A 19,010-nucleotide genomic window follows, 5' to 3' on the forward strand; every position below is an offset into this window, starting at 1 on the left:
TTAAAAATAAACGAATTCTCTCTGACAGTATCCTTGATTTTTGTCGTATTAAATATCGAATATATTCGCATGGCCGCTCTAAAGCAAACGAAAGAAATATCAGTATCTATGCTTAGTAATTATGCTGAAGAATGTGTTTGTTTGCTTGCGCTAATCTCAGGAACTTCCAGTGGTATTTGTAAAATATTTTTTGCTTTCGATAGCTCAATTCATATAGAAGGCCATAGGCTATATAGCTCTTCATATTTTTTACCCCTAAGTGGTTAGGTATAGGGGATAAAAGTTTATTCATTACCACAGGACATTCATATCCCATTTCTTTAGGAAGGCAGGTGGGAGATTCGACGCGGTAGGTTGGGGTACTTTCTGTAGGATAGCGGAGGAAAATTTGTGCCTTATTGGTCTAGTGATCCAGAGTTTTTGCTACGTATAACGCGGTCCTCGGCACGAATCGTGGGTCGGACCAGTTATTAGGCATTGGGGGTTGTTTTTTTTAATATTAATAGCGGGCAAACGAGCAAGTCTGTCACCTGATGTTAAGTGATCACCGCCGCCCATAAGCATCTGTATCACCAGAGGAGCCACCGATGCGTTGCAGGCTTTTCAGGAATTGGTTTATCCGCGTGGGTTTTTCTGTTAGGGAGTTCTCAGTATCAGCCAGAATTTGGAAAACTGGCGGAGAGCGCACGTCAGTACCGCTTTTAATACTAGTAGTGGTTCAAGCCCACCAACCCAAAATTGAGCAGTGGTGGGTTTATGCTCTAAAACACTATGTTCTATGAAGGAGGAGGCGTGTGCCTAGTTCTGGAACCTGAATAGGCTGTGAGAGAATGTCTGTGTGTGTCACTGAGTGTAACCCCATAATGGCTTGTCAGAAATTAAATTTTTCAGTACATTTTACTAATACTGGTAAATTTTAAAGGTAATCCATACAAATTATAAACATTTCCAGCTAGGCAAGTCGACGGTAATTATTTTTAATATGACACTATAGGTACATACATATTGATTGCTAGTTTAATTTTTTAATTTATCGAGTAAAACCGCGTGGTGAAATCTAGTCTGTGATGCAAACATACGCTAAAGCGCTTGGCTTGGTAGGGAGGTAACATTGTAGGGTCACGTCGGAGGGTCCGACCCTTGTAATATGATTTAGGTATTCTAGGTGCCACAAAAAAAGAGCGATGACAGATTTACTGACCATAGTTCGAAAATATTGCCAAAATCTATAGAGTAAAATCGATGGCTGTAAAAATAGTGCTATCCTTTGTCTTGACAAATGTGCTGAATAGGACAGGACCAATTTTACACAATGTCAATTCATACATCAAATTCAAATTCAAATTCAAATTCATTTATTTCAAGTAGGCCTACTTTATAAGCACTTTTGAAACGTCAAGTATGCATGTTTGTGTGACTCTACCACCGGTTCGGAAAGCAGATTCTACCGAGAAGAGCCGGCAAGAAACTCAGTAGTTGCTCTTTTCCAACATCAACATTTACAATCATTTTGCTATCTTGCGGGAGATGAGAGCGAGGCTGGCTGCTTCCATTCTACCTTGTCATTGAGGAATTCATCAAATGTATAGTAACCTCGCTGTACTAGATGCGTTTTTACACATTTTTTAAATGTATGCATTGGTAGGTCAAGAATTTCCTTAGGAATCATGTTGTAAAAGCGTATACTCAACCCCACAAAGGAGTTCTGCACCTTTCGCAGACGATATGCAGATATCACTAATTTATGACCGTTTCTGGTAAGTCGATTGTTAATTTCAGCTTTTGATTTATAAAGAGTAATATTTTGCCTCACAAAGACTATATTATTATAAATGTATTGCGAAGCTACTTCATCGTCGTTATTCTCGGCATATTAATGTCTCACTTCTTATTCTACATGGAAGGGAAGATGGTTTAAAGCATTACCCACCACGCTGCTCCAAAACGTGTTTTGAGAATTACTATCATCATCATCATCATCACTTCAACCGATTGAATTCCACTGCTGGACATAGGTCCTTTGTAGAGAGTTCCAAAATCCACGGTCCTGGGCCGCTTGCTTCCAGCGGCTCCCAGCGACTCGTTTGACGTCGTCTGTCCACCTTGTAACCCTTGGAACCCCAACGTCCATCGGTTCTCCGAGCTATGTGCCCCGCCCATTTCCACTTCAGCTTAGCAACTCGCCGAGCTATGTCGGTAACTCTGGTTCTTCTACGGATCTCCTCATTTCTGATTTGATCACGTAGAGATACTCCCAACATTGCTCTTTCCATCGCCCGCTGAGTGATTCTGAGCCTTCTTATGAGGCCCATAGTAAGCGACCACGTTTCGGACCCGTAAGTCATCACTGGCAACACGCACTGTTCGAAGACTTTGGTCTTCAGGCACTGAGGGATTTTGGACGAAAAGATGTCTCGAAGTTTCCCGAACGCTCGAAGAATTACTATAACTCTCAATTTTGGCTTTCCGAAGGCCGGGGATTCCCACATCGCAGGAGTTCTCGCATTTTTGAAATTCTCTGTTCAAGCTCTAACCCAGCGCTTCGTGTTTCGTAATCGAACATACCACTAATTGTTAAGTTTCATTCAATAATTTAATGTAAAATTTTATATGTAATTAACTAACGGTATGGACTTACTACTTTAATGAATGAATGAATACACTTTTATTGTACACCAAAGAAAAAAGTAGTTACAGAGATATAAATACATATCAAGAGAGTACAATTTATTAATATTTTTCCTTGCATAATAATTTTCAAGAGGTTTCACTGATTATGTTTAAACTTAAGTGCTATACAAAAAGGCAAGTAGCTTACGCGTTTTTACGATAAATACTAGTTTGATTACCGGCGCACTTTTTATGTGACACCTACTGTAACAGATGGCACAATAAGGAAATTTGTTTAATAAATATTAGACCCCATCCTACTTATAAATGCGAAAGTTTGTAGAATATTAAACACACACGGTGAAGCGGCTAAATAGATTTGGATGAAACTTTACAAAAATAAACAGTTACTTCTCGAAATAACAAATAAATAAATAAAAAAAACCTTTTATTATTCCTTGATTGAAGTAAAGAAAATATAATAAATAGAGAAAAAAAAACTCTGAATAATACGTAATTTTTTTCGTAAATAATACGACATCTAAAAATAACTCTTCATTGATTTTTAAGATGAAGTAGATTTAAAAAAAATTTGCGAAACAATACGAACGCTCTTTCATCGAAGGAAGAAATCGAAAAATGTAAAGAATATTTTGTTTTAAATTAAAGTACCCACGTACTTACTTGTGAAACAAATACTCAAATACAGATATAATTTGTTCTACGTTTATGCTACTGCCCTTGGTAAATTTAAAAAGAAAGTTCGCTCAACCATAAACATGACTGATATAAATAAGTCGCAATAACGCATATCGAAAATTTAAATTAAATTAAAATGTTAATTTTAAATTCATCACCGTGATCGTATCAACCCATTACCGGCTTACTACAGGGCCCGGTCTCCTCCCACAATGAGAAGGGGTTAAGGCCGTAGTCCAACAGGCTTGCCCAGAGCGGACTGGTGGACTCCACACACCTTTTAGAACATTATGTAGAACTTTAAGGCATGCACGTTTCAACTCGACTAGGTATCACCGCTTTAAATATAAAAATTCTTATTATTGAAATTATATTGACGGGTGTGCGTAAGGTTCCCCAAGGTATCCACGTGGTCAATATAACCTAACGTTACTACCTTTACGTACTGAAGGCTGTACCGGTTATATACCTTTGCCCTTTCCCTACGGGAAAGATAAAGAAATAATTACGACCGTTACTTACACAGAAACACCTAGTAATAGATATTTTTTAGATATTTTTTCAGTATATATATATATATATATATATATATATATATATATATATATATATATATATATATATATTTGTCTTATATAAATTATCTTTTGGTGTCGTTTAGTATATTATGCGTTTTTATATCGACCTTGTTGCCTGATACAATTAAATAAATTTAAAAAAAAGTATATCAAAGATACTGAGCATAGACTAGGCTCAAACTAAAAACTAGGCAATGGTATTTTTTATCTAATGGTATTTTGTAATAACAATGATGGGCAAATGACTCATGAATCATAAGCGTTTTAGTATCTCGAAAAATAATTAAGTAAATTAAAATAACATGTCATAAAAGATTTATAGCTAGCAATTATGTTTTTAATTTTATTTTAAACAGCATTCTCTTATCAGTGACTAACATACACCGCGATCCGATCCGTGCATTATAAAAAACCTATCCACCATAACACAAACCGTGAAAAAACAACTGCATTCCATAACCGCAACAAATCTACCGATAAGTAAATCAACACGTAAAGGAAAAACACTCCTTCGTTTTTAAGTTCAACACAAATAATTTCGAATAACACTGAAGCCTCTTAACAAAATAACGCTTTCGTGTAACCGATCAATATGTCGACACGATAAAAGACCTTTATCCGCGTAGGTTACTATGGATTTTAAATAATAAAATTCGTTGTTGAAAAGAAAACACCACAGCTCATTTACCGCAAATAATTGAAAAAACTCGACACTATAAAACACCCACGACTAATCCGCGTAACACAGAAATGTCGACGCGTTTTTCTGTATTATTGGCATAGATTATTCGGACTGAAATGGATTTAACAGAATTCCAAAATCGAATTTACGCGGGAAACGCGTGCACCGACCGCGCCGTTTTGCGTCCGACTGGCCTAGTGATGGCCGTCTCACGATTGGCTGTGCGTGGTAAACGACAAGGCATAAATTTCGATTTAATTTTGTTATACGTCGATTTGGTATTCGTAGACTGGTATATTTCCCATGCGGCTATATATGTCATGTAGACTGGAATAATCGGTGGAACTGCTTTTAAAGCGCGTTTTACGAAAGAATAATTAATTCTCGTTTCGTATTGCAACTTATAAGTCACTTGCTTTTAAAATGGAGCTGAGGTTATAAATTCAACGTGTTCTTTCGGCGATCTTGGTATATGTATGCTTCCGTCAATTCTAAATCGATTATGCATTTATATATCTTATTCTAAGTTTCACTAGGTTAAAAACACTTGGGTGTTATTTCTTGCGTTCCATAATTAGTTTAACTATGAATAATAAATGAAAAATCAAAATGTATGTGTCAGATGCAACCCGTGCCCGTAGTGTTACTTATAAAGTAAGAAACTTAAGTAAATTTGACACATTTGTATCAAACGACCGAACGTCAACCTTCGGCAACTTCATTCGTTCTCCATATAAAAAGGACTTTACACTCATGTAGATGTGACGTCTACAGGCTACCGGTCTATACCGCTCAAGAATAGGCACTAAATAATTCCTAAGGCGGTGGTGCCTGACGTCGGAGCTAATTAATTCGAGTATTGATTGCTTCTATTTTATAAATACTTTTGCAGGTATTATTACTTATTATACCTCGTTAAATACTGTTGATGTAACTACTAAAGAGCTGCTGCCCGCGACCTCGACTTTCCGGAATAAAAGCATGTCTATTCAAAATTTCAATCATTCCAAATTGGGATGTGAAAAGTTTAAAATTCCCTGGTAGCGTTACCCTAGTAATTTTTGGGATAAATAAAAAACTATGTCCATCTTTAGGACGCAAGATATTTATATGTGCCAAATTTCATCAAGATTGGTAAAGTAGCTGGGCCAAATATAGATAACAAACAAACATACACACTATTTAGTACGAATATGCCTACGTGATGCAACTCTTTAAAGGTAATACTAATAAATATAATAATAACTTTATTAGTACCGAGGTAAAAAAAAATTGACATCATGCCGTGATTAAAATAGATCTAATAACAAGCAAAATTACTTTAAGTAAGAGCCTGTGCCTAAAATAGTTAGTAGGTTGTGATATTAATTACATATCTTCATCATCTTTTTCAGACTTTTCATGTCCCATAGTTGGACACACGCCGCATAGGACAGAGGAATATAGAGCATATAGACCCACCGCGCTATTTCGATGAGGGACTTTAGCACGTAGATAATACACATAGGCACTATACCAACGAGGCTATACATATCATCATTATTATCAAGGCCGCTGCTGACTATAGTCACCACTCTGTGTAGACGGGTAGTCGATCGCAGTAGATTTTAGTAATAGCACACAGGGCACTGCTGACCGTAGTCTGTTAAATTCCCTTATTCAACTCGTACGAAAGCCGCGGAAAGAGGGGTGGTGACGAACGTGTTCTGATCTATCACCGTACGGCCACATTATATAAATACCTACACATTATATTACTTAAAGTAGTTCTTATTATTTTAGTGAATGCTTCAAAATTTAATCTTGTGAAAGATAAAAAGAATGTAAAAATACATTCGGCTATAAAGTCATTATAATATGCACAACTGCCTTATCTTATCTTTAAGGTTTGCTGATGATTTTACCTACATGTAAATTGTGTAATATTTGCTACTTAAAACAAGCTTATCGACAAGTTACCAAAATAAGAGGAGTATTATTCTGGCGATTCAAAACCACTCCTTGTCAATAATTGATTTCGAATATTTTTTAATGTTTTAAGCAATTTAATATCACTTGCGTTAAGTTAAAACAAAACATCACGTGGGAGTGCATACGTGAGAGTTCCCCTTAATGGTCTCAAACGCATTTGAACATATATTATTAGATACAGCCTTTACCCCTCTCATTCTGAGAGGAGACCGGCGCCGTGCGTAGTGGTCATGATGATGACGATAGGTTCTAGCTGTTGAAACACGTTTTCCATGCCCATGTGACGTTTAGCAGACAAACCTATTATCTGTGGATATGCTCCACGTAAAACGTCATGCTTGAGAATGATTAAAACCTCATTTTAATCGTAAATTAGATTGTTTAGTAAAAAAGTAGCATACCTATTGCATATTGGCGTTTATGTAATCATGAACATCTCTTATTCATTTATGAATAGAGAATATTAAAAATACAACAATTATGCAGTTTCAATAAGCGGAAATACGTTATAATTTAATTTGGATAGTTTTTTTAATCTATAAACCCCGCGAGGGCCGAGGCCAACACTAGTCACGCAATTGCGCGCCAAACTTCGCCCTGTGGCTGCGTACGCCATGTTGTATTTATGGTAAATAGTTTTTTTTTTTTTTAAATACTGACTGAAATGAGGGTGTCGGCTGAGCTTCCGTACTTTTCGTGCATATTTGTGCGATAGCAGCAATCGATTGATAATCGATGTCTCCAAAAATAACCAGAATATAATAAGATCGATATGAAATTTAAATGGGACTACATCGGAATAAACCCCTTTCGAATTGAAAAAAAAAGTGTGTACGCGCGATTGGAGTAAAACTTTTATTATTATTTATGGATGATAGAGTAAAATGTTCCTGGGACTCCGCCATTTCATTTAATATTCACTATTTCATTTTATATTCAATTTAAAATTCATTAATATCACTTTCAGCTAATATAAATATTTTTATTTGTTAAATAGAATAATTGGGAGTCGAAAATTGAAGGTTACATTATCACATGTCAATATAACCTTATCATTGAATATTATAGAATGTCGCAATCGTCAGAAAATGTAATTATAATTTATATAAAAAAAAACAAGTATATTTATATATTTTCTAAAACTTTGCAATTTAATTTTTTTTTATAAACTGTAGATTTTTTATTCACTTTGCTATTCACAATTTTTCTGTTTGTAAATATTGGAATTAAATAATCCTAATTGATTGTGATATTTGCCACTAGCTGGCGTATAAGTAAAGAAGCGTAGAGTATACAATATATACTTACGACCAATTCAAATAATTATTGTTAAATAGCGGAAACTACAAGGAAGCGTTACTGCCGTCAGAAAAAAAAGTTTACAGGTGTTACTTTCTAGTTGCGCTTAAAGAAGTTAAATTGCTTAAAATCACACAACATAACATCAACTCTGTACCCCCGAAAAGGTAACGCTGATGTATTCAGTATATCGGGATACACCCACATTTTCCATCAAAATTAGTTACTTAGTAGGAGGTACTTAGTCGAATATTTTTTCGCGACTGGAGGCTCAGTAAATGTAACACAGAGTATTGAAGCTTCATTTAAAACAAAAAAAAAAAAAAAATTTAATTTACCAAGAAAGTCGGTTATTGTTTAGTTAAATAAAAAAAACTCGTAAATTATTAAATATTCGACAAGGCTGATCTATAATAAGTGTGTATAAGTCTCCATAATACCAAACTAGATGGCGCCACAAAGATCCTGCATCGCGCTAACGAAGTGTTCACAAAAATTGATCATATATACCTACAACTTCCAAAGAAAGATCACTCAGATCGTCGAAACGAGCCGAGGTCGGAGCCCTCGCAGGAGGCAACCTCGGGGCGACGTCTCCCACTCTCCCCCCCGATGTCGTCGAGCCCTGGGGCCTTCTCGTGGCGAACTTTCGCGCTCGCCCCACTCCCCCGGTGACGCCGTAGCAACCCATCAGGCGGTTATCGGCAAGTGTCCATCCGAAAATCGGAATCAAAGAAAGATGGTCGGACTTCGGTTCCCGAGAAGGATCACCCCGCTCGAAGATCTTCTAATTGTTACGGTCGAGCGTTTCACCATAGCGCCCGCACAATAAGTATTACGCTAAGCCCATAAGTAAAGACATACCTTCGGATTGATCTTGACATTCTTTGGCGGCTTCACGACAACTGGCTTAGGGGCTGGTGGCGGTGGCACGGGCTCTGGAACTAAACGCATCATGGTTAGATCACAGTAGACATATGTTTTATAAAACGTAAGTTTACAGAAAAATCCTATTATAATATTAAGGATTACTTGAACGGTAAAAAAGCTTGGGTGTGAATTGCTCTAGCTTCATAACTTAATATAAATAAACTGTGAGATGGTGATAACAAAAAAAAAAAAAACCGGCTGAGTTGGTTGGGGGGTCTTTTTAGACCAGGGCGCGTTTGGAACTCTCAGGAAGCTTTAGGTTTAAGTTGGTGTACGAAGTTATCACCATCCCCTTTATGCAATTATGTAAACATATATGTATGAACGCTTCATAAGTGCCTGTGATACGCCTACATGAATAAAGAAATTTTGAATTTGAATTTGAATTTTATGAAGCGGCCATAGCGGGTAGGACTTCGACCTCTCTTTCGGGGGGCCGAGTTCGAATCTTAGCACGCACCTCTAACCTTTGCGCATTTTATATATCTATTTTAATTGTTTTTGTTATTTCTTATTTTCACTTTTGATGTGGGCAATAAAGACTTTATCTATCCATCTATCTCTAACTTTCCCAAGTTATGTGCATTTTAAGCAATTAAGATATCACTTGGTTCAACGGTGAAGGTAAACTTCGCGAGGAAACCTGCATGCCTGAGAGTTATCCCTAATGTTCCCTTGACCCCTTCTCGTCGTTAAAGGCTGTATCTAATAATATATGTTCAAATGCGTTTGAGACCATTAAGGGGGACTCTCACGTATGCACTCCCACGTGATGTTTTGTTTTACCTTAACGCAAGTGATATTAGATTGCTTAAAACATTAAAAAAATATTCGAAATCAATTATTGACCACGAGTGGTTTTGAATCGCCGGAATAATACTCCTCTCATTTTGGTAAGTCGGAGGAATCCCTTGCCCTGTAGTGGGGCCCAAAGCTTTTAACCCGACTGAAGTCCTGCGATAATCGCTTCGGTGCGTGTATCTGTGAGTGTGTGCCGTTTCGACGGTTGTTCGTAATTTCCATACTACTTCAACATATTTTACTATAACCATCATCACATCAACTTATTACCGGGTAACATGGCATGCATGGTAGACATGGCACGGGTCTCCTTAAACATTTGTATTAAACGTTTAAACGTAAGCTTATAGAAAAGTCCTATTTATAGTATAAAGGACTATGTAATCGATAAAAAAGCTTGGGTGTAAATTATTGCTCTAGCCAGGTTGCTCTTCTAATAATTTAAAATGACATTGTGAGATGGTGATAACAAAAAAAACAAATATAATAAATATAAATAAATAAATATACTACGACAATACACACATCGCCACCTAGCCCCAAAGTAAGCGTAGCTTGTGTTATGGGTACTAAGATGACTGATGAATATTTTTATGAATTATATATACATAAATACTTAGAAAATACATATAAACACCCAGACACTGAAAAACACTTAATGCTCATCACACAAACATTCTCCAGTTGTGGGAATCGAACCCACGGCCTTGGACTCAGAAAGCAGGGTCGCTGCCCACTGCGCCAGTCGGCCGTCAAAAAAACCCGGCTAAGTTTGTTGTGGGCTTCTTCTTAGACCAGGACGCGTTTGGAACCGTCGTAGCTTTAGTTTTAAGTTTACGAATGTGGTTATCGCCATCATATCACTACCGTGTAATTCTTATGTACGCATCAAAAGTGCCACCTATGGGCCTACTTGAATAAATATATTTTTGACTTTGACATTGAGAAGAGTCCACCGCGCTGGCCCAGTGCGGATTGGTGGACTCCACACACCTTTGAAAACATTATGGAGCATTCTCAGATGTGCATTTACTCACGATGTATTCCTTCATCGTTTAAGAAAGTTATAGTTTAATTGCTTTAAACGCACATTACTTAGCAAATTAAGAGTTGCGTGTGCGTGATTCGAACTCGGCCTCCGAAAGTCTACCCACTGGGCTATCACCGCCTAAAGTCCCAAATTCCCCTGTATCAAATCCGGGGCCTCCTATTTAAAAGGCCGCCGCGCTGACCACTTAACTATAGCATTCGTTTAACTAACCTGGTGGTAACATGGCCCTGCCTTGCTGTTGGGGCTGCAAAGGTGACCGCTTCTCCAGCTCCATCATCGCTGGGGGTGCAGGGGGCGGCACCCCGGTGCTTCCTCCTCGGACCTGATGACAAAGACGTGATACATGAGTTCAGATTATATCATCAATAAAAAAAAAAAAAAAAAAGGCTTGTGTACTATATGTACACGCGTTAGAAGTTATGCTAATTTGGCGTAACATGATAAAAATCTTTACAAAAAAAAAATTCTTCTACGTTTCTAGAAAACCGACACACAATAAAAAATGGTATTTAATACATCGAAAGCTTTTTTTATAATGCATTATCTAATTATCTCATTATCGGACAACCAAGTTACACAATTGAAAGTGTACACTGTCAAACCTTTCTTGAAAAACTAAAATTTTGACTATAGCTGACTTCAGAGTGTCGGTTTTTTGTGACGGTGTGCGCGCGCATCGTAAAAATCATTTTTCCCTAACGCGCCAAAAAAAGTATAACTTCAAAAAATAAAACAACTAAAATCCAAGAAATAACTATTTCCAACAATATTGGATAGAAGTAGGCGGTACTTTGCGGCATTTGCTTAACAATTATTCATTGTAAAGTGAACAACTCCTGAGGGTGCTCCGTTGTCGGTATTATAATTTACACCATACAGATTCTCCTGCTTTTCGCGGGGTGTGACTAATTGAGCTTTAATTTCATATTATTTTCTACAACATTTTTAAGTCGATGCAAAGTAAGGTGTGTGTGTGTGTATGTGTGTGAATGTGTGTGTATGTGTGCGTGTATGTGTATATGTGTGTGTGTGTATGTGATTATTGAGTTTCTTCTTTGTTCAAAAGATAAATTAGTAGCTAGTGTTCCTAGCTATGTACGATAACAATACTTAAGTTCGATCGAAAAGTAAGGGATTTTTTAATTTTTATTTTAAACTATGCGAATTTATCGTATTGTACTCAATACATGTTTTATATCATTCAACTCACTGATTCTTTTTAAAACTTAATTTTAATATAAGATAGTGTATCTAACTATTTATTTTTAGACAATAACAACGTTCCTAAAGAGTAGATCCTTAGATTACGGATAGATTGAATATTAAAAATGGACATATCATGACATTATTACCTTTTCATAATTCAAGTGTTAGTCAGTATATTTAAATTGACCGAGCAAATGTTGTACTAAGGCTACAGGTGAAAAGTGACTCAAAATTGCATTAATACAACTTTTAAGTGGTATATTTTTGAAACCAGTAACGTATTTAATTCAATCCGGTTTTCTTTATCAAAAAAACCAAGTTGCTTGTGGTGCAATTTCCGAGCTTATAGCGTTTTTATCGCACTGATTGCTAGTGATTTGTTGTTGTGGTTTTAACACATTTGCGAAATTAAATCTTCATAAATTTTGAATGGTGCCTTTACTTACAACGCATATAAGTTGTATGTGCTTATGTACCAAATGAAAGTGCCTTCTACAGGCGTTTTGCACGCCTCATAAGCGAAGCGTTGAGGTGGGTATTACTTTCAGTTTACACACACAGAGTGATTCTCCAACTATTTAACAAAATGTCACTATTTTTATTCTTTATTCATTTATAAGTGAATATATATGGACAAATGTTGAGAAAAACACTATTTTTAACACTCATGATATTTTTAAATCACTTTTTATTATTTAAACTAATTAAAAAAGTTCCGTCTTGGACGTCCGTGTGTCTGTATGTACGGATCCCGTATCTTGTGGTCACGATAACGAGCGAAATACTTCACTTATAGTTTTTTTTTTTTTTTTTATAAGCTTCAGTATTTTGAGGAATAGAAGCCTATTACTTTTCACGGTAAAATTAGATATAGTTTTATTATTATTTACAAATCATCTCAATTTTATTATAATGAATTAGATTATGAGGCGTGCGTTCTTTTGGATTTTCCAACGATTTGTTATATATATATATAATAATAATTTTCGGACCAAGTAAATGGGCCACATGGGCCAGTGAGTAGAAAACAATCGCCCTTTTAACAGAGCAACTCCTCGCAAGGCATACAAGAAACACGTCCCACGAAGTTACGCCCTGTGTCCATCCTTAGGCATCTACGCCTCATGTGCCAGTAATTACACCGGCAACCACGGCCTTTAGAGCAGCACACAGCAATGCTACTTGGCGGCAGAAATAAGCATCGCGGTAGCACTTCCCCGGAACTCTTCGAGATCTGTCACTAAAAGCTTTACTACTACGTAAAATAAAAGTAGTATTCAGTAAATGAAATGGCTTATATAAATCAAGAATGATTTGATTTCATTCACTCACGATGAACGTAACGTAACGACAGCTGGGAGATTTAATTGAGCAGTGCTATCCTTATTCACAGGGAAGAAAGAGTATGAAAATAATGGCAGTACTAATTCCAATCTGTTCAATATTTATATATATACTAAGTTCAATGTTTGAGCTTACAGAATTTCTATTGCACTGGTTGCCGTGGTGATTGTAAGTTGTGCGTTCAGGATTTATGAGGAAGATGAAGTTCTTCTTGCCCTTTCATTAAGTTACATAATCGCTTGCTGACGCTGTTGAACAATTTAACAAATTCGATGTCACAAAATAACCGTCCTCTGCATTCTTATGGCTTATCCTAAACTAGACCGTTACTCGTGTAGCAATTCAATAGCGATTCCATTTTAGCTCTTCCTGTCATTAAGGCATATAATTTCTTGCTAAAGTACTGGTATTATCATTAATACAACGATAGATCTTTCTTTTATTTTACTAAGGCTTTTATAGTCGCTTGTTTACGTACTTATTATAAGGATAACATCTTTTCTTAAAATATCCATCAAATTTAATGACACAAAACAAAACTGTCATACAATTTTCTTTCCACCGCTACAGACAAACAGAGTTCACTTCAATCTTATGACTTGCACCACACACACGACTATTGAAAATGTATCAATGCATTAGCGAGTGAACAATAGCTCTTCCTGCTCTGTCATTAAGGCACATAATCGATTGGCAACGTACTCGTTAGCGGGTTATGTGCAAAAATGTCAAACCACAGAAAGACGGTGGTTGGGCAACTCTTTGAGCTCGAGAGTAACGAATACGTTAACATTTTGATTGCACTTTTGATGCGTACGTTGCATATAAAATATGACATAGAAGTGAGTTGATGGTGGTATACTTAATTCTTCAACTCGAAACTAAAGCTACGAAGGTTCCAAACGCGCCCTGGTCTAAGAAGAAGCCCACAACAAACTTAGCCGTTTGTTTTTTTTTGTTATCACCATCTCACACTGTCATTTAAAAATATTTAAGATGCAACCTAGTTAGAGCAATAATTAACACCCAAGCTTTTTTATCGTTGACATAGTCCTTAATACTATAATAGGACTTTTCTATAAGCTTACGTATCTGTTTAAAGGCGATGGACATAGACCATCAGCGCGGCTAGCATGGACAGGAGACAATAATCTCCTCGAGGAAAGGATATAGATTTATCTTCTCCCACAGCTTTATCAACTCTCAGAGCCCTGGATAAGTGGACGTAATATACAAAAAATATATGTGTTATAATAAACGGGGGTAAACTTGTCCTATTCCCTATTCCCGTGCTTTAGCAGGTGGACCTGTCAGGGGATATAATTTATATCCCCGGGGAAAGGATTAAAATGTATCTTCTTCACAAGTGCAAATAATATCTTAGTAAAATATGTGTAATAATAATCGGGGATAAACTTTTCCTATTCTATGTTCCCCGATTATATCCCCTGTCAGGGGATGACAGGGGATATTATCGGGGATATAATTTTTATCTCCTGCCTGTGCTAGCCCTGCTGGCGCGCAAGTGGAAATAATATCCAAATAATAGGTATGTGTGCAATAATACACTGGGGTAGATTCCCTGTTCCCGTGCTTTAGCAGGTGGACACGTTAATTATATCCCTTGTCAGGGGATTTAATAGGGGGATATAATTTTTGTCTCCTGTCGGTGCTAGCCCTGCAGGTGGGCCATCTGTTTAGTCCGTATATTATTATATCTACGTGGACAATATACGTAATACCGGTATATCCTAGCGACAGTCGTCAAAGTCGTTATCGAACGGTACCGCGTTTTCGGCGCTCCTCTGCGACACTGGCACTGGCGCCCGGCCAAGCACAGACGGCAACGCACTGCGTCCGGCGAGCTTTTTTCGTAAATTATATCTATTTAGGAAAGCTTATTTTTAACTGTCATCCTTCAAAAACGAGATTGATAGATTTATAGTTTTTGATTTTTCTTTCTTTTTGTTATCACCATCCCAATATATTACACAAAAATATTTAAGATTCAACCTTGTTAAAGCAGTTATTAACACCCAAGCTTTTTAATCGTTAAAGTAGTCCTGAATACTTTAATATGACTTTTCTATAAGCTTAAAGTATCTGTTTAAAGGCGATGGGCATAGACCATCAGCACGGCTAGCATGGACAGGAGACAATAATCCCCTCGAGGAAAGGATATAGATTTATCTTCTCCCACAGCTTTATCAACTCTCAGAGCACTGGACGAGTGGACATAAAATCCAAAATATATATGTGCTATAATAAACGGGGGTTAAGTTCTCCTATTCTCTATTCTCGTGCTTTAGCAGGTGAACTTGTCAGGGGATATAATTTATATCCCCGCGGAAAGGATTAAAATGTATCATCTCTATAATCTCGTAAATTATATTTATTTAGGAAAGCTTCTTTTTGTGTTTGGGCATAACTCCGTCATATACAACGTGTAACAGTATTCCGAAATACTGTTGAAGGGTGCATAAAGTATATTTCATAAGGAATCAACAATATATCAAACTTATGACAACCCTATTGAAGATAAAACACCGACACGCGCATAGTATCTACGCTACGCGACACGTACCTAATAAATTTAAGATAGTCACTCGATATTGTAATTTTGCATGTCAAGTTAGGGTTGTATCTGTTTTCTTCAGTGAAAATTATGGCAATGGTTTACTCAAAAACTAGTGGGTTTCGGTTTTACAGATAGTCTCAAAGACAGTACACAATGTTCCTTACGAAATGGTCCCATTTAATTTCATATAGATCTGATGGAGAATTACAGAGATAGACAATGGAAGTCTTCAAAATAGGACAGCATATTCGCTATACATACAATTTTTTAGGTACTTTTCATTGCAAAATTAAAAATAACTAAAAAAAATTATATGAAATGAAAATTTATTTGCTCACATAAAAAATTGGTTGTCTGTAAAGTCGGCTTACTGACGATAGTTGAACGTGACAACGTCGTAAGAAAATACTGATTGAATGGTTGCATTTTTCAAAAGAAAATTTTTATTTTATTTGTTTGATAGATATTATCATTGCTATAAACAATTGACACCACATTCACTTTTCACTGCACTTCCTCCTTGCCGAAAACATGTAAATGTATTATTGTATAGAAGCTGTCCACGCGGACGCATCGCTCACTCAAGTAGGAGAGAGACAGATGTCGAACGCGGAGGCCGACTGTGCCTCTTTGTCGCTCGTTCCGCGCTCTCGCTTGCACTTCAAGCCTTGAATGGAACGCCTCAGAGCGAGGTAACGCCGCATACGTCATGTTTTTTCGTGCGTGCAGCCGGCTCCATCGAATTATAAGACGTTGTCACGTCAATAATAGCACACCAGGCGGAGAACTTCTGTTAAGTTTAAAACCTGTGCCAGAAGATCTCACTCTTCCAATACAAAACACAGATAAGTAACCTCGGTTAAGTATATCTTGTTAAATGAACACATAACTTGTACGTTAAAAGTGTAAATAACACATAATAAATGTTATAACAAGTGGCCCTTGACTGAGCAAACGCGGCAATGGAATAATTCTAACCATAAAACTGTGTACACAATATATTGAATTCATTTAAAGCCCCGGGGAGACGAATTGGGCAACCGTAATGTCTCCACGGGGTGTGATTTTTTGCTAAATAAATAAATAAAATAAATTATTTTGTTAACGATGTAGGTATAGAGTAGATAAACACTTTGTTCCTTAATGAATTTCCCAGGTCTTCATACAAAAAACCTTGACTGTCATACTTTAACACTAGTCCTAGTCAGAAAACAATATGATAAAGTGCCCCAAATATACCACTACTTACGATGACGCTTCATATCTCCGTAAAGTGAGAAACGTATTGCTTGTAGACAATTAAATTTTGCGGGGTTAGCTTTAAAACTGATGGATACCTTCACGAGCGTATTACATATCGCACAACAGGCTTGCGACAATAGTAAATCTTGCGATTTTTTGCTGTCAAAAGGTTTTTTTTTTTTACTGTGAGACTTGCGCTTGACCACAACAATCTCACCTGATAGAAAGTGAAGATATGGCCTAAGATGGGACGCGCTCGCCTAGAAGATGCCCTATTTACTGTTGTTTTAACGATACCCAGGTTGTCAGAATTAGGAAACACAGAACACGGAGGGTGTTCCAAACACATGCCTATCAAAAAAGAAGATACAAATCGCTTCGCACGAAGCGGGGGATATAAATTATAAGTCTTTGGGATATTAACAACGTAGGGGTGAAAACCCGCCCGGTGCCTTGCAGAGCGATGGTAGAATGGTGAGGAAAAGTATATCATATGAGACACTGACTGACTGGCAACCGATGATCGATGATTTGAATACAAGAAAACTACAAAAGTGAAGTTAGACAACAAAAATTTCAAGATTTACGCTTGCCGTCAACATGTCGCGAGATATCTACGTAATCGCGAGATAACTGCGGGTGAAGTCTATTTTTTTACGGGTCTATCAATGAGCTTCTAATAAATTGCAAAATAAAGTCTAAGTAACCTTAGAAGACGTCACTCCTCGGTTAACATGTCGTGTTAACTTAACACATAGCTTGTACGTTAAAAGTGTAAAGAGCACATTATAAATGTTATAACTAGTGACCTTGACTGAGCGAACACTACACACTACGCGACAGTGGAATACGTCTAACCGTAAAACTGAGTATACAATCTATATTTTGTTAACGATGTAGGTATAGAGTAGATAAACACTTTTGTTCTTTAATGACTTTCTAAGGTCACAAATATTTAAAAAAAGAACTTGATTTAATACAAGTCACATCTACTTGATTTTTAGTCAAATTAACACGTGAAGTGCTGCAAACTCTCTCAATTGGGATCGCATTTTTTTTTTTTATTTGTATGGGTTTAAGGTGTGTCGACATTAACAGAGTCTTAGTTCTACCTTCATGAGCATTGGATAGAAGCAGGCGTTACTTTGCAGAATTCCATAGTAGACTATAAAAATTATGTATAATTTGCTAAACTCCTCGAAAAGCCGGATAATCAGTGTGCTGTAATTTATAATTGACTAAGCACGCCCCACTGACTCGTGCGCTATGCTTGCTCAATGACCTAACTCGTAGTAATTTGGAGCTACTTCTCGGTCATATTCACACCCCGCCGCTTCAGCCCCGAAAACATATTTAAATGTTGTTAGAGTGTTTAGTTTTTTTTTGAATTTTCTGGTTAATGTTATTATTATTGTTTTTTTTTATTTTTTAATTTTATACAGCTACTAGCTGTTGCCCGCGATTTCGTCTGTGTTTGATTTTGGTTTTTCATTTCAAAAAAAATAAAGTATTCAGTATCGCTAAGCCTTAAATAAGGGGTTTGCTGCTGACTGCTGAGGCATCTCAATCTCCAACCACAGTTTGGGCAAAATTAAACACATATTATAACCTCTATAGTACGGCCACCATAGTCCACCACCGTGGCCCAGTGCGGATCGGTTGATTCCACACACACACCTTTGAGAACATTACGCAGAACTCTCAGGCCTGCAGGTTTCCTCACCATGTTTTCATTCACAGTTGCAGCAAGTGACTTATTTAATGATTTTTTTTTCATTTTGGCGATGTGTGTATACTACGACAATACACACATCGCCATCTAGCCCCAAAGTTAGCGTAGCTTGTGTTATGGGTACTAAGATGACTGGTCAATATTTTAATGAATAATATACATAAATAATTATAATATATTTTATAAACACCCAAACACTGAAATTCATTCATGTTCATAACACAAAGATTTTTCCAGTTGTTGGAATCGAACCCACGGCCTTAAACCCAGAGAGCAGGGTCGCTGCC

General features: G+C 36.8%; 1 protein-coding gene across 3 annotated transcripts in view; it reads right to left on the reverse strand.

Moving 5' to 3' along the window:
- LOC120635740 (la-related protein 1) overlaps positions 1-19,010 on the reverse strand; it is a 108,673-nt gene that overhangs the window by 65,194 nt on the left and 24,469 nt on the right. For 2 of the 3 annotated variants that reach the window (XM_039906871.1, XM_039906870.1), the window contains exons 2-3: positions 10,832-10,943; positions 8,704-8,783 (exon numbers count right to left, since the gene is read on the reverse strand). In XM_039906871.1, the coding sequence (XP_039762805.1) occupies positions 8,704-8,783; positions 10,832-10,943 (192 nt within the window). Of the gene's footprint in view, positions 1-4,575; positions 4,848-8,703; positions 8,784-10,831; positions 10,944-19,010 lie in introns of those variants that run through there. The other variant, XM_039906872.1, reaches the window with a different exon arrangement.

This window comes from Pararge aegeria, chromosome 27 (genome assembly GCF_905163445.1).
Source record: "Pararge aegeria chromosome 27, ilParAegt1.1, whole genome shotgun sequence".
NCBI classification, from domain to species: Eukaryota; Metazoa; Arthropoda; class Insecta; order Lepidoptera; family Nymphalidae; genus Pararge; species Pararge aegeria.